The sequence below is a fragment of the Brachyhypopomus gauderio genome, chromosome 7 (genome assembly GCF_052324685.1).
Source record: "Brachyhypopomus gauderio isolate BG-103 chromosome 7, BGAUD_0.2, whole genome shotgun sequence".
Lineage (NCBI taxonomy): Eukaryota > Metazoa > Chordata > Actinopteri > Gymnotiformes > Hypopomidae > Brachyhypopomus > Brachyhypopomus gauderio.
In genome coordinates this window covers 1,922,501-1,939,509 of record NC_135217.1, presented here as the reverse complement: position 1 = coordinate 1,939,509, position 17,009 = coordinate 1,922,501, and the positions used below count along the sequence as shown (strand labels likewise).

General features: G+C 45.4%; 1 protein-coding gene across 7 annotated transcripts in view; it reads left to right on the top strand.

Annotated features, from left to right (window-relative positions):
- Nucleotides 1–908: 908 nt before the first annotated feature.
- Nucleotides 909–17,009, top strand: part of mink1 (misshapen-like kinase 1) — a 41,062-nt gene continuing 24,961 nt past the window's right edge. For all 7 annotated transcript variants that reach the window (XM_077010832.1, XM_077010830.1, XM_077010827.1 and 4 more), the window contains exons 1-9: nt 909–2,119; nt 7,624–7,689; nt 8,417–8,599; nt 11,577–11,687; nt 11,840–11,930; nt 12,483–12,613; nt 13,031–13,085; nt 16,105–16,183; nt 16,569–16,744. In XM_077010832.1, the coding sequence (XP_076866947.1) occupies nt 2,063–2,119; nt 7,624–7,689; nt 8,417–8,599; nt 11,577–11,687; nt 11,840–11,930; nt 12,483–12,613; nt 13,031–13,085; nt 16,105–16,183; nt 16,569–16,744 (949 nt within the window). In that variant the 5' untranslated portion in view covers nt 909–2,062. The remainder of the gene's footprint in view (nt 2,120–7,623; nt 7,690–8,416; nt 8,600–11,576; nt 11,688–11,839; nt 11,931–12,482; nt 12,614–13,030; nt 13,086–16,104; nt 16,184–16,568; nt 16,745–17,009) is intronic.

Sequence of the window (17,009 nt, the reverse complement as noted above, 5' to 3'; positions counted from 1 at the left end):
GCTCAGGAGGAAAAGTGGAAGAATGTAATGACAGCCTGGTGGGGGGGAGGAGCTTAGGCAGGGGCACTAATGAAAGGAGAGATCAGTCGGGGGTGTTCTAAGGGGCAAATGGGCATGAAGGAGGGGGCAGGTGGGGTAGGGGGCAACAGGAATGGAGATTTTCGAGGGGTGTCAACTCTTCGTTAATCATTGAGTCTTCCCTCCCTGGATGTCTCCATGGCAACCAAGTATTATGTAATACTGTTGTCGGTTGTCCAGAAGGTTCCACTCTGGATTTTAATGTTTTTATAAAACTCTTTTTTTTTGGCAGGGGGGGAATAAAACGCATATGCAAATTTACCAGTGCCTCAGTTAACAAACAATTTTAACAGTAACTTTAAACTTTATGTAACGCTGTCCTGTTACTGTAGACTTTTAGCGATAGCCAATTTTTATGTTTATTTTTTTACTAACATTCATCTCTATACATGTCTTGAGGTTTTCAGTTTAACAGCTCTCCCGAAACACAGCCACACTGCATTCCAGTTTTCTTTAAGCTTATTATCCTTTATATAATAATATTTAATTAATCTGTGGTTTTGGCACAGAGGACAACGTCTGTACCATACATCCTCAACATATACCACACACTCTGTACCATCTTCTACATTTTGTGTAAAACACTACCTATTAAAACATGAGTTTAACTCAAAATGGCTGTCAGTCATGTACAACGCAAAAAGTCTGTAACACAACGACAAAATAAACGAACTTGAAGCGTGTTGTTTTAGTGTCTGGTTCATATGGGAGAGGGTATATTAACTCCATCCTGGCTCCACCTGTCTGTCCCTAACCAGCTACTCGCCTAGTTTGTCCCTGTTTTAGTACCGTAGTACTTTCCCAGTTCAGGAAGAGAGGCGGAGGGGGGGAGTGATAGAAAGAAGGGAAGAGAAAAGATGGGAAGAAAGAGTGTTGTGTGTTCTCGCGGAGGAGAGACGTCATAATCGGATCGCGGAGAGCGGCAGGAATAGGACCGTACCAAAAAAAACACAAGACGAGAAAGTTACCGACAACGCCGCGAAACGAGTTGAAGAGAAATCGACACACGATCCGTCTGAACGTTTCAACGACACACGTTATGTCGGGCCACGCCGTTCAAATGAAGGGCTCGAGCTGAAACAGCTGTTTACCGTTTCCCGTTCCATCCCCCCCCACTCCCCCACTTCGTGCGCACGACCGGGAGGCGACGCTCGTCGCTGGACGGAACGAAAGTTTGAGAGGCGGGCGGAATATTCGACATAATCTTTTTTTTTTTTCAATTTTTTTGGTATACAGGACATTTCTGGCTGAAACATTTTTTTATACCGACTCGTTAAAAACAGCAAGTCAACGTCGATGGCAACGGTGCCTCGGAAAATGTAGCTAGAAACGCTGTTTTGGGCGCGTGCGTGGGCTTGAGCGCGAGGCGGAGAGGCTGGTGCAGATATCCAGCATATTCGGGATCTGTTTAATTTATCACGCGCCGCGGTTGGATTCTGCACAATTTAGACGTTTATTAATAGACAGGGCTTGTGATTGGGGGGATTAAATAATAACGTTAGGTCCTGCACTGGGCTCGTTGCATGTGTGTTTTGGTGAGGTGCAGATACGCAGCACCAGAATGAGAAGGTGGAGAAGGTGCGGTGGACCAGGAACAGTCGGATCTCTGACCCAGCGGCTCTTCACGCTGATGTAACGTAGCCATGCAATCCGGGGATTACCGACGCTGCTAACCCGCTCACTGCCTACGTGCATTCTCGGCCTTGGAAAAACTCACAGTTTTCCGAAACAGCCACGTCGTGTGCGGCGTATCTTGCAGTATTTTGCCTCTAAACTGTTCCAGCTCCGAGTGTTTCTCCCTCCAGTTATCCAACTAGTTCACCAGCCTGTAACGTTAATAGCTGTCAAACGACATGGGACCTCGCAAGTTTTTCTGAGCCGACTATAATTGTGCTCCACGTCAAATTAAGCTCGTCTTGCTCTTTGGAATACGTGTATATATATATATTTTATTTGCCTGGGTGTTTACGAACTTTGATCAAGAATGACGGAAAACGCACCTACACGAAGTCTGGACGACATCGACCTCGCGGCGCTGCGGGTAAGTACGTGGAGATACCTGCGTGACGCCAGGCCAGAAGTGTGTGTGTGTGTGTGTGTGTGTGTGTGAGAGAGAGAGAGAGAGAGAGAGTGTGTGTGTGTGTGTGTGTGTGTGTGTGTGTGTGTGTGTGTGTGTGTGTTCAAGTAACACTGTAAACACGTCTCAGCTGTCAGATTCGTGTAATCTGTTTTGACCTTCTGAAAAAGGCCACAGTGGATCCCTTTAGCAGTGCGCTGTAATCAAACGTTTGAAAGGACCCAAAGGACTCAATATTTGGAAGGACTCGAGTATGATGGCAAATGTCTGGGTTTCCTCCCCCTTGTTTACTGTGAATGGCCGGTGTAATCTGGCCCACACTGGTAGTCGAGTGAGAAGATGTTTCCACCACCTGCACCTTGATGTACCGAAATGTAGTGAGTGTCTGACTGACTACCTTGGGATTCTCTCAGTATATCACACTGTAAGGGACAGGCTGAGGGTTGTGTGAGGGTTGTGCTTTTAGAGTATCACCTCAAGTTCTGTTGTGTTTGGGGAATTCTCTGTGAAGTGGTAATAACAAACGCCTGCATCTCTGAAATGGCTCTGACATACTTCTTCATGTTGTTGTAAATATAGGGTAATTTGTGCCAAGCTAACTATTTTCTATGAGTGGCTCCCCTATACCTGTGCAGATGTACAATTGAGTTTGCCTCTAAAACAAGTTTAGCTCTTTTTTTGTTACTTTTATATTTTCTAGCTCGCAGTCTTAACTGCTCCTGAGAAACACACACTTACTGACATCTTACTCCCTCGTTAGCATAGTTATCTACTCATGGCCTACTGGTGTTTATTATCCAAACTGGAGTGTCCCGTGTTATATTCCCAAATGTGTGGAAAGAACGTCTGCAGGGTTTGTATGATTCCAGCATCTGCTGATCAGAATGCTGCTTCAGGGTTTACTTCTCCATCGAGTTCGTCTGGAGAGTCCTGCCTTGGTGCAGGAGTGTCTGTCTGAAACGTGATCCAGCCAGCAGGGATCCAGGCAAAGGCAGGGAGTGTTGCACGCACCACGGGGGGTTCCCCCCCGCATCTCAGCAGGGCAGGTGGAACTGGTTTGTGCAACCTTTCGGAAGTGGGACTCTTAAACCGACACCAATGTGATACAGATAGCATGTTGTGTTTGTAAACAACCAAAGGCTTAGGTTTCCAGTCACTCTGGGGAACAGTAGATCTATTTGGGACAACGGGACACACCTAAAATGGCTGAGAAGTGCACCACAGCTTTGATGTGAAACCACAGTTTCACCCCCCCCCCCCCCCCCCCCCCGGTCCGTTTACCAATCACGGCAGGCAGACCAACGCTCTTCAGAGTTACTGTCTCTTAGCCAAGCAAAGAGTGTGAGGAACGTAGCTTTCAAGCTGTTTATTCCACTCAGTCTTTAGGACTCTTTCTGTGTGTGTGTGTGTGTGTGTGTGTGTGTGTGCGTCCCTCTGGTGAGCTGGTACAGTGACTTAGACGCCACAGGCCTCAGGCTGTGCAGTGTAAATGTTCCTGGGGAGACATGGGGCAAGAATGAGAGCTGTAAGAGCCATGATTCACTTCAGCCCGCTGACAGCGTGTGCTATCTCTTCGTTTTATGGTAGGGCCTACACAACAGCTTTACCAGGTGATTAAACGCACCTCGCGTTCACACGGACACGTGCAACATCTTAAGTTTTAGCAGTTATTTTAACGGGAGGTCCCACTTTGTCCTGCAGAGCTCCCATACAGAGGAGTGTCTTGCATAGAGAGGGATCGGACACAAACCAAAGATCTAGGAATAGACGGTATGCATTACAGATGTGTGGTGAAGAACTCTGCAGTTTAAAAACATTCGACATAAGAATGTTGATCATTTCCAACACGGACAGACTAAAGACTCAAACAGCGGTTATTAGACCCTTTACTCGTGCTGGATTAAGTGCTGAAAATGCGAAGTAGTGATTGTCAACAAACTGTGACTGTGTAGATGGCTAATTTTGTTTAAACCCCCTCTTTAATTCTGCTATGAAATGAAACCTTTAATCTCTTTCGTGGTTCAGTGGCGAGACAGGCCTGTTGACGGGCATTACAGTGTCGCAGAAAAGGTTGTGATTTGTTCTGCACAGGGAGGACTGAGATACGTTTGCTGAATTCTTAACCGGCGTGCACGAGTTTCACTTGAAGTCCTTCATGACCTTTGGCTGAACCGCTAGCCGATGTCGGCACCAGCACCGTCAGTCCAAGTGGGTACTGGAACTGTTCTCTCTGACCAGTATCGAACCGTGACCTTTAAACCTTGGTCTGTCAACCCTGCTTTCCTTGATTGGTGGGGGAAAAACATATTGCTTGTCCGTTACCTATGATGGACCCAGCACTTAAAATTAAGACGCTAGTCTATGCATAGCATATAACAACATATAAGCGGTTATTATATCACCACAGTAGCATATTAATATATGTTAGGGTTTTTACGATCGTGTGTATAATTACCTACTTTCATTAAACATTTACCTAGAATACTGCATGGATAGTAAATCGCGATCCTGTCTTCAGTACGCGTTATGCTACTCTTGTCTGGCTGGTTTTTAGGGTATTTTCCCAACAGCACGTGATGCCTGGACCTTCACGTTAGAGATGATTTCTCAAGTTATTGTCATTTGAAATGAGTCTTTCACTGTTGCTGGGCCCTCAAGTACATTTAGGTTTGGAGCACCAATCAGCCTCAGTGCTCATTTCATATTCCCAAACAAACCCAGTAGGTCTGGATTGGTTTGCTTAGATTTTTGTTGAGATGTTGACTCTCAAATTATGAATGTAACTATAAAAAATATAAAGTTAGAACTGATATGACGTTATAAATATTGCTTTTAGTATGTCTTGCGTCCTCTCTGGTCTTCACTGGGGAGCCATAATGCTTGTTATATGATGACGACATATAATGTGTTTATATGTTATGACTTGCAGCTGTGTTGTATGGTAAAGGGTGTCAGGCTAGATTTTAATCTTAAAATGACCAATTTCCAATTAGAGTTTTAAGTGGTTTTCATGCTGTGGTCTGTTTCTGGGTCACGGGAAACGCTTTAGGCTTAGGAAGTAAATAATGAAATAAAAACCTTTTTTAAAAAATTATGTAAGCCATGTAATATAGTCTGTTTATGTAGGTGTAAGGCTGTGTGCAAAAGGAGCAATTTCTGCATGTTCTATTGGAAGATGCTGGCGTCATCGGTGTCGTAGGCTATTAGCTACCCGGATAAATAAAGCTGTTTATTTAGATAGTAGCGTTTCACCCAGTTATACCCATGGATAACCACAGCTGATCTGATTATACTGACCCACTTCTGAATCACCTGCAATTTAAGGTCATGTGTTATTTCATTATAAAATCCAATATCTGCAATTAAAGATGCATGCTAATGACTATAGATGGCCTGCTTCATATATCTGGGACCCAGTTACCCTGTACAAACATTATGAAAGTAGGTCAATTACAAAGTGACGGTCTTAAAAGTGATCTAATTTTTTCTTCTTATTATTTTTGCTCAGTCAGAAGTAAACACACACACACACTCACATGATTGGAATTTGCTCTTCACCACCTCCACAAGCAAACAAACCGCTGGGCTTCATTTTTGCGATGCCCCGCCCAGGTGCCAGCGATGCCCCGCCCAGGTTCAGACGATGCCCGTGCCGTCCAGAGACGTCCTGGGGTCTTGGAGAGCCCTCCTGCGGACTGGGCTGTCTGGACACAGCTGTGGCGGGCACCTGGCCCCTGGCCCCTGGCCCCTGGCCCCTGGCCCCTGGCACCTGGCACCTGGCCCCTGGCCCCTGGCACCCTCTTCCCTTTTCACAAAGGAGAATTTCAGTATTCCAGACCTACAGTGATTGGTGGTGGTGATGGTTTTGTTTTTTTGTTTGTTTCTAAAGTAGGAAGCGGCTCCTAAACCCCCTCCGTGTACTTCATGAGATGTAGAACATTAGAGGGAAATTGCTTTCAGGAGCTGGAACATGCCACTGGAACACTGATGCAATGCTCCCGAAATAAGGCCAGATGTGCTTTTAGCTCCATGGTGTTGGAGCTGGTGTTCACCCCAGTCTCCCCCTCCTGCCCCCTGGAGTGCTCGCCCGTGTCTGGCACCGCAAGGAACCAAAGCTGCTAAAGCCGGAATAGTCAGAACGAACGGGCGACACGTTTTGTCCTAAAGTATGTGTTGTGTTTTATCTTAAAAATTGTTGCTGCGTGTTAAAATACTTCCTCCTACAGTAACCGGAGGCTCTTTCACCCAGCTGGGTTCATGCTTGAGTGTGTGTGTGTAGAACAGATACGGGGCAGTCTTGTGTCCTGAGGACAGTGAGGTCTTGTGTCCTGGGGACACTTGTTTTTTACACAGATTTGTTCTTGTTTCCAGTTCTTTTCTAATGACACGTTCATATGTGGCAAAAATAGCATTTTGAAACTGTGCCAGACTTCTGAATCCACACAAGGCTGAGCAGTCCCACTAGTTACACATGTGACTCATCTTCACTCAGCAAAGATGCCGGTCCACTTAAAATGTCCTCCAGCAGTCAAGGTTGCGCAGTTAACACCATCGTCCTGCCAGGCTGTCGGAGGGCCCGTCCTGATCTACCCTCTGCTCCTGGTCCGTGGAGCAGGTGCCCGTGTGACCCGGTCCGTCACTTGATCCAGCGCTGAGTGAAGATTCCTGGAGATCAGTGAGGCGTGTCTCATGTCCCAACACTCAGCATGTGGCTCCTCCTTTAACCTCATCGTCATGGCCGCCTTTAATTCCTGTCCGTGGCCGCCTGGATTTTCCCGGTCATGGTGGGTGGGGGCGTGGCCATGGTGAGGAGGGGCGTGGCCCAGCAACCAAAAGAGCTCCTTGAGGGTCTCCTGCTTTCTGATGTTTTGTTACCCAGAGTCCACTAGTTACCTCTTGTCTCACTCTCTCTCTCTCTCTCTCTCATTCACACACTCTCCTTCTATCACACACTCCCCTCCTCCTCTCGTTGTCTGGTTTTCAGTTTTTTTCTGCATTCATTTATTTCCAATTGTTCCCTCATTTTTTTTCCACCCGTCTCTCACCTCTAGAGGTTTTACATAAACCCTCCTACACACACACACACATACACACACACCACACACACACACACACACACACACACCACACACTTGCCTCCCGCTATTTGTGGCATTTTAATACTTTCCAGTGTAATCTGATGATTCCAGACGTGAGTTGGTCCTCATCAGGTGTAGAGGGTCCAGGCCTGTGTGTGTGTGTGTCTTGGAGTTCACAATCCCTGTCCAGCCTTTGGACTGTTTGGAGTAAATGTGTGTGTTTTAAACACACAAATTGGGGGTGTGGGGGTGTATGGTGTGGTAGAGTGTGTGTGGGGTGTTAGTGTGTGGGTTGTTAGTGTGTGTGGGGGTGTGAGTTTGTGGTAATGTGGTGTGTGTGGTAGTGTGGTTTAATTATATTTAACACACTTCTGTCTGTTTCCATTCCAGGACCCAGCTGGCATCTTTGAGCTGGTGGAGGTTGTTGGGAACGGCACCTATGGACAGGTGTACAAGGTGAGAAGACGGGTAGAGAGGGGGGGGGGACTGGGGAAGATGGAGGGAATGATTGACTCACTGTGTTTTCTTCACTGTGTGTCACTGACAGTTCAGATCTAGTAACAGAGTAGATGCTCCAAAAATCGATATTTAAAGAAGAACTGATGCCTCTTCTGAGGTGGGAACTACAGGGGCCGGTGGGTTCAGTGGAGTGAGAGTTTGAGGCTGTGTGTGGGGAGATTGTCAGATTGTCACTGTGTGTGTGTGAGAGTCAGGAACAGAGTGTAGAGGGTCAGTCCAGGGGCAGCACTGCAGTCTGGACTGTGTGTGTGCGTGTGTGTGATAAAGGGTCAATAGGGGCTCAGTGTGTGCATCCTCAAATATCACATTTGATATGGGTCTTTCTACAGCTATTAATAGACTTCACATCTGCTACTCTTAAAATCACACACACACACACACACACACACTCCCTTACACACACTCTCTCTCACTCACACCCCCACACACTCCCTCTCTCTCCCTCACACACACACACACACTCTCTCTCTCACACACACACACACACACACACACACTCTCTCTCTATCTATCTCTCTCTCTCTCTCTCCCCTCTCATACACACTCACACCCCCACACACTCCCTCTCTCTCCCTCACACACACACACACACACTCTCTCTATCTCTCTCTCTCTCTCTCCGTCACACTCACTCTCTCTCTCTCTCTCTCTCTCACTCTCTCAGGGGCGGCATGTAAAAACAGGCCAGCTGGCGGCCATTAAGGTGATGGATGTCACTGAGGAAGAGGAGGAGGAGATCAAAGCTGAGATCAACATGCTGAAGAAGTACAGTCATCACCGCAACATCGCCACGTACTACGGCGCCTTCGTCAAGAAGAGCCCCCCCGGCCACGACGACCAGCTCTGGGTATGTGAGCCATCTTACAGCAGTAATCATGCTCCAACAGTGACGCTGTAACAGGCTCCTGGAGTAACGTGGTTACACTCAAACTCACTCCAAAAGTAAAGCGTTAAGCAAGACGGTTACACTTAAACATGCTGTAATAGTAATACTGTAACAGGCTCCAGACACAACACCTGGAGTGCGAGGTTGCGCTCCTTTATTGCAGAGTGCGAGGTTGCGCTCCTTTATTGCAGAGTGCGAGGTTGCGCTCCTGTATTGCTGCGTGTGAGGTAGGGGTGTGTTTAAAAAATAGATTTTTCAATTCAAATCGATCATCATTTGAATGATTCGATATCGATTTATTAAACCTGAGATCGATCTTTAGAATTGGCTAATTTTCCACGCATATGCGTACCATTTTAACGTCTCGCGATTTATATTGCGTTACGTGCTTTAATTCCACCTTGTTTAGGTGTATGAACCCTGCAAACATGACTTTGTTCATTGCGCTGAAGCGCAGTGCATGCGAAGTTTCAAAATTCGAGAGGTGCTCGACCTCGCGAATCGACAAGGCACTGGTGGAGCCACCGCGATTACGTTGTTTTCGGTGCGCGGACCCTCACGCCGGTCGCGACGTGTCAAGTATAAAGCTGTAAAGTTTTCTCAACAGCTGGCAATATTGTTACTACACAAAGTCTCACTCAACATGTTGATCAGCTCCTTTTCTTGCAGAAAAATCTGAAAATCTGAATACCACTTTCAATGCCTTTTCTGGTAAAGGTGCTATGTGGAAGTGTGTGCATTAATTGATATAAAAACACTAATATCACAGTATAAACACTAATATCTTAATACATTTTAATAAAATTTGAGTGTTCCTTGTATCATTACAACATTTCACATTCAAACTACAATTTCAGTTTTTATTGTAACTGAAATTTCCCTACAAGATCGAATCGAAAATCGAATTGAATCGGGACCTTGTGAATTGGAATCAAATCGAACTGGGAAATCAGTGGTGATACCCACCCCTAGTGTGAGGTTGCGCTCCTGTATTGCTGCGTGCGAGGTTGCGCTCCTGTATTGCTGCGTGCGAGGTTGCGCTCCTGTATTGCTGCGTGCGAGGTTGCGCTCCTGTATTGCAGAGTGCGAGGTTGTAGGGTTGTGCTGATCGTCATTTATGACCCACCATCGCGATGGATGGTAACCACAAACATGCACTGACGTTTAGGTCTACTTCACCTACAACTTTAGCAGGGATTGTACGGAAAATTGTCAAATCAGGTATATAACTTTAATTAATTAGAGTCAGGGATGAAAATTTAAATACCCTACTGCTATAAATAAGCCTAATTGTCGTATTATTCTATTATTTATTATTATTCTATTATTATTATTATTATTATTAATATCTATATCTAGGTTATAACTTGTCTTCGTTTTTTTTGTCTGTATTAATTTTAAAAATTTCATGTTATTCACGCTAATAGAATACGCCTGCTGGTTGTGCGTTGGGAAACTTGCTCATTGTCAACCGAAGTATGACGTTCAACTTCAGCGAAAGTATTAATTTTGCAGTGCAAAGGCTCCAAAATAAAATTGACACAAAGGTGTTTGTAAACACGTTTATTAAAAGTTGAACAACAAAACGAAGTGACAGAGCTTATGAATGGCTATGGCATTTACCTTTTTTTGAAAAAGCTTTAAAATAAATCATCATGGATTTCACTATATCACAGCAGAACAACAAAGGAAGGAAAGAATAATGAATGAAAATATAATAAGAGCAAGAAAAACATAAAACAAACAAACAGAAAGCATGACTTCCCGAAACACGCTAAACTGTAATAACTTAAAATGTTAAGAGGGCCGACATTGTGTAGCCTATTCCAACACGTTTACATGTCAATGTTTCTGGCCAAAAAACCTGGCTTTAATAAGCTGTGGATTGGGGTGACCACAAAAAATCTTTTTGAGGGTGTGCTGGTAGCGCATATGCAGAGATATTTTCTTGCGATTTTTGCCATTAACAGAAACCTGCTCTGGGCCATTCAAAGTCAGTGGAAGGTAATTTTCTTCACGTTAAAGTAGAATTATCACCATATAGCTTATTTTATACTACTTTTATTTTATAATAATTGTTTTTATATAGTAGGCTCCTTTTAAACTTGGTCATGACCCCCGTCCATCGCAATGTTTCACTGTAAACATCGTCATCTGCCAATTAAGGAGACAACGCCCAACCCTATGAGGTAGTGCTCCTTTTGCCACAATGATGTAGATTAAGATTAAATTAGGTGTCTATGTCTAATCTTATGTGTGATCTCCAGCATTAATAATAATGTTAACAACAATAATTCTAAGTATTAGCTATTATTATCATATTATCATATTTATTATTACTATATTGCTGTATTTACCATATATTACAGCAATAATTCTGAATAGCAGAGGTAAATATCGCCACAGTCCACACCTGCTCCAGGAGGTTGGCGACCACCTGAGCTTCTGCTCCAGTTCTGCTGTGTATGTGTATTATACACACACACACACACACACACACACACACACACACACACACACACACACTAGTTTCCATCAGCTGAGCTCATCGTGTTGGCCAGGACTGCTGGGCGTGCTGCAGAAACACACACACACACACACACACACACACACACACACACACACACACACACCCCTGCTCTCAGGTGACAGAACAGCAGTGGTGTTGCTGGCAGTGTGTGAAGATTGATGTCGTCACACACACGGACTCGCAGGTCCGCTACAGTTCAGCCCTGACCGTGGCCAAGACCTTCTAGCGAGCAGCATGAATGATGGTGCACAAGAACGCAGTATTACACAGTACGACTCGAATGTCCGTACTGCTGCTGTTTCTCTAGAGTGTTAGGGTGATTAAATCTGTGTTGAAGAGTGTGTGTGTGTGTGTGTGTGTGTGTGTGTGTGTGTGTGTGTGTGTGTGTGTGTGTGTGTGCGTGTGTAGCTGGTGATGGAGTTCTGTGGTGCTGGCTCAGTGACAGACCTGGTGAAGAACACCAAAGGAAACTCACTTAAGGAGGACTGGATCGCTTATATCTGCAGAGAAATCCTACGAGTAAGACACACACACAAACACACACAGCTGCAAATCTCCCTCTATTGACTATTTGATGACAGGCCACACCCTTAGCAGGAAGCCTGTATGTCTCTGAGGCTCGTCTGTGAGTGGTCCCTGACTCTCTCTCTTTCTCTCCCCCCCTTTTTCAGGGCCTGTCTCATCTCCATGCACATAAGGTCATCCACAGAGACATCAAAGGCCAAAATGTTCTGCTTACTGAGAATGCGGAGGTCAAACTTGGTAAGGGGTGTGTGTGTGTGTGTGTGTGTGTGGTGTGTGTGTGTGTGTGTGTGTGAGAGATGGAAAGTGAGTGAGTTGGCTCTGGGTTTAATATCTTCAGTGTGAATGTGGAGGTCAAACTCGATGAGGCGTGCGTGCGTGCGTGCGTGCGAGCGTGTCAGGCGAGTTGTCCTCACCGTAGTTGTACCGCTGTGACCTCATTATTATTGTTTCCTCTGGTTTAACACATATTTAAAATGTAATCCAACAACTGGGGCAAAGTACATCACCTTCTTGGCCAACACCTCTATAGACCTACCAGTGCTCTTATCAGTACTGACCTGCTAAACCCTGTGTGTGTGTGTGTGTGTGTGTGTGTGTGTGTGTGTGTGTGTGTGTGTGTGTGTGTGTGTGTGTGTGTGTGTGCGTATGTGCGTGTGTGTGCGTATGTGCGTGTGTGTGCGTGCGTATGTGCGTGTGCGTGCGTATGTGTGTGTGCGTGCGTATATGTGTGTGTGTGTGTGTGTGTGTGTGTGTGTGTGTGTGTGTGTGTGTGTGTGTGTGTGTGCGTAGTGGATTTTGGGGTAAGTGCTCAGCTGGACCGCACTGTGGGGAGGAGGAACACCTTCATTGGTACACCTTACTGGATGGCACCTGAAGTCATTGCTTGTGATGAAAACCCAGACTCCACCTACGACTACAGGGTGAGTGCGCGTGTGTGTGTGTGTGCGTGTGTGTGTCTACTGCTCTACACCATCGTGCTGCTGTTATGATACTGTTTCAGAAGTGTGGAGCACAGCCTCTTGCTTAGAAAATAGTACTTTTTAAGTATTAAAAGGTTGTGTTGTACATGTGCTGGGTGGGGGGTGTTTGGTAATTTGTACATCTGTTGGATGGGGGTGTGTTTGGTTATTTGTACATGTGTTGGGTGGGGGGGTGTTTGGTTATTTGTACATGTGTTGGGTGGGGGGGTGTTTGGTATTTCTACACGTGTTGTGGTGAGGGTGGTGTTATTTAGTCAGTATTTGTACACGTGTTGGGTGTGTGTGTGTGTGTGAGTGTCTGTGGGGCATGTGTGCACTTTCAAATCAGGTTTAATGAGATTATGTTTTTCTTCTCAGAGTGACATCTGGTCTCTGGGAATCACAGCTATAGAGATGGCAGAGGGGGCACCCCGTAAGCAACACACGCGCGCACACACACACACACACACACACACACACACACACACACTTTGAATAATTGAATAATACTTTGAATATTTTGTCTGCCTAAAATAATTTTCCATACACTCCCATAGGTTTTGTGCAACTCTAGATGAGAGAACTGGGTCTCCTGTAGCCCTCATGCACTGTAGCATTAGTGTGTTGTAGGATTAGCTCATTGTAACATTAGTGAGTTGTAGTATTAATGCTCTGTGGTGTTGGCATACTGTAGTATTAATGTGCTGTGTTAGCATGCCGTGTTAGTGAGCAGTAGTATTAATGTGCTGTGTTAGCATGCTGTGTTAGCGAGCAGTAGTATTAATGTGCTGTGTTAGCACGCTGTGTTAGCGAGCTGTAGTATTAATGTGCTGTGTTAGCATGCCGTGTTAGCGAGCAATAGTATTAATGTGCTGTGTTAGCATGCCATGTTAGCGAGCAGTAGTATTAATGTGCTGTGTTAGCACGCCGTGTTAGCGAGCAGTAGTATTAATGTGCTGTGTTTAGGGTTGCAACGGTATGAGATTTTCACGGTATGATAACCGTCTCAGAAAATACCGCGGTATCACGGTTATCACGGTATCACAGTTAGTTTGTATATTATTAAAAGATACACTGACCCTTAAAGAAATTACAACAAGTTATTTTTGTTCAATTAACTATTTATTGTAGAAACCTGGAACTATTGTATACAAAATGTGTCCTTTAAAAAAATAAGCTGTACACATGTTTATATAAATACTGCAAAATTAGAGAAACCTAAATCATGGATTTCAGTACAATTATTTAAGTTTAAATTATTTAATATCTGATAAACTCAGCCTGGGTCAGTGTCTGATCAACAACTGTTGTAAACGTCCGTTGTACTGCCAAGTTAGAATATAACCAGATACTGCAGAAAGAGAGGATTTATTTCTGACATGACCCTCACAATAGAGATTTCTATTTTAAGGCTTTCACACCGAGTCTGGTTTTAACATATCAAAAACAGGTACGTTAGAATTTGAACGCATGTAAATTAATAGCGTCTTTCACATCCAGTGAAAGCAAGGACCATAAAAAGCTAGGTTTATACTTTCACTAGTGACCGTAGCACGCGACTCCGCACAGTTCTTTTGTCTTACGTTAACAAATACGAGCCTCTTGTAATTCCAGGACGAAACATGAGAGAACGTGAAGACGTTAAGATTGGGCGTTTTGGAAATAAACAACCATTAAATAATGTGATGAAAAAGCGAATTATTTCGAGTATATGTATAAATATTTAACTTAATTAAGTTTAAGGTGCTGGGAAATATTGAAACGGACCTTTAAAGTGACGTACAAGTGTTTTAATTCCACCTTTTAAACGTGTATGAATCCTGCAAACATGACTTTGTTCATTGCGCTGAGGCGCAGCGCGCGCAAAGTTACAAAATTCGAGAGGTGCACGACCTCGCGAATCGACAGCGCGCGAGACCCTCGCGCACGGGCGGAGCCACCGCGATTACGTCATTTTCGCCACTGATTTTAGTTTAGCTTTTTTTTTTTGTAAAAAAATGTGTTAAGTCTGATGCACTTTCTGCCATTCTCACTGCTGTGTGCTGAGTAGCTGAACCGGAGCGGAGTTGCGCATGCGCGGGTCAGTTTCTCCGCTGGCTTGCTTTTTACCGGTAATAAGCAAACGCACACGGTATGATAACCGTGCATTTTAATACCGTGGTATACCGTGAAACCGGTTACCGCTGCAACCCTAGCTGTGTTAGCATGCCAGGTTAGCAAGCTGTAGTATTAATGTGCAGTGTTAGCATGCCGTGTTGGCGAGCTGTAGTATTAATGTGCTGTGTTAGCATGCCGTGTTAGCGAGCTGTAGTATTAATGTGCTGTGTTAGCGTGCCGTGTTAGCGAGCTGTAGCATTAATGTGCTGTGTTAGCATGCTGTGTTAACGAGCTGTAGCGTTAAAATGCTGTGTTAGCATGCCGTGTTAGCAAGCTGTAGTGTTCATGTGCTGTGTTAGCATGCCGGGTTAGCGAGCTGTAGCATTAATGTGCTGTGTTAGCATGCCGTGTTAGCGCGCTGTAGCATTAATGTGCTGTGTTAGCGTGCCATGTTAGTGAGCTGTAGCATTAATGTGCTGTGTTAGCATGCTGTGTTAACGAGCTGTAGCGTTAAAGTGCTGTGTTAGCATGCCGTGTTAGCGAGCTGTAGTGTTAATGTGCTGTGTTAGCATGCCGTGTTAGCGAGCTGTAGCGTTAATGTGCTGTGTTAGCATGCCGTGTTAACGAGCTGTAGCGTTAATGTGCTGTGTTAGCATGCCGTGTTAGCGAGCTGTAGTATTAATGTTCTGTGGTGTTAGCATGTTGTTGGGTTAGCTCATTGGTTCCTCCAGGCAAACACACCCATTGTGCCTATTCATCTGTGTGCAATTCATGCAATGCATTAGCAGTTTAATATGTGGTGCTGGTGGGTGAGCCTTAGACACTCCCCGCCCCCTTTTCGATCTCATGCTTTTGCTTGGGTACAGAGTGGGTACAAGCTAATCTCAAGATAATCTCAAGCTAATCTAATGGAATATTGTCAGTGGGGGGGGGGGGGGGGGGGGGGGTTTACAGGCGCCACGTCCTTTTTGACGATGCAGCGATGATTGATTCTTTATTACGTTCTAATATGTACGTTGGACTAACAACGTTGTGTTTGTTGTATTCACCTGAAAGTGCTGATATCTGGCGCCCACACGGGTGATGTGCGTCGACTGGCAGAACCGTGTCAGGTGGTTGCCGTGGTAAAAGTTGCCATGTGAAGTGCTCTTTGGAGTGGCCGGTCCATCTCCTCTGCCACTCCTGTGTGTTTTCCGCCAGTGGCTTTAGTACCGCTAGAGTCTTCTTTATGTCTTTGTTCGTATATCGGAAAATTGAATATATCGGAAAGTCATTTTTCTGTTTATCTGCTCACACCTGTGTGTGTGTGTGTGTGTGTGTGTGTGTGTGTGTGTGTGTGTGTGTGTGTGTGACAGCACTGTGTGACATGCACCCAATGAGAGCCCTATTCCTGATCCCACGGAACCCTCCTCCCAAACTCAAGTCCAAGAAATGGTGAGGCTGCTTTGAATATTAGGAACAGTATATTTCTGTCTCTCTCTCTCTCTCTCTCACTCTCTCACTCTCTCACTCACTCAGTCTCTCTTCTCTGGCTTTACCTCCTAACACTCTTTGCACATTTGGGGTATTCTAATGAAGCTCCAGGCCTTCCACAGCTCAGTTAAGACCAGATCCCACTGCTGCACTGTAGTACATGGTGGCCACCATGGGGGTTTCTGTCTTCTGCTCAGATCCCAGCATGCCTCTGGTCCACATACGTGATGACCAGACAGCTCTCTCCATCTGTAATGCGTGCCTGCCCACGTGTTCACCCGTTTGCTGCTGGAATCTCACGTTTTACGTGCTTTCTCGCCGCTCTGGGGTCCTCGTGCTCTCTCAGGTCGAAGAAGTTCATCGACTTCATCGAGGGCTGCCTGGTGAAGACGTACCAGAGCCGGCCGTCGACGGAGCAGCTGCTGAAACACTCCTTCATCCGGGACCAGCCCACCGAGCGCCAGGTGCGCATACAGCTGAAGGACCACATCGACCGCACGCGCAAGAAACGGGGAGAGAAGGGTGAGCAGCTCCCTACACACACACACACACACACACACACGCACACACACTCACACACACACATTATATACACGCACACACACACATGTATACACACGCACACACACACACACACACACACTCACACACACACATTATATACACGCACACACACACATGTATACACACGCACACACACGCACACACACACACACACATTATATACACGCACACACACACACACACACGTATACACACACACGCACACACTCACACACACACATTA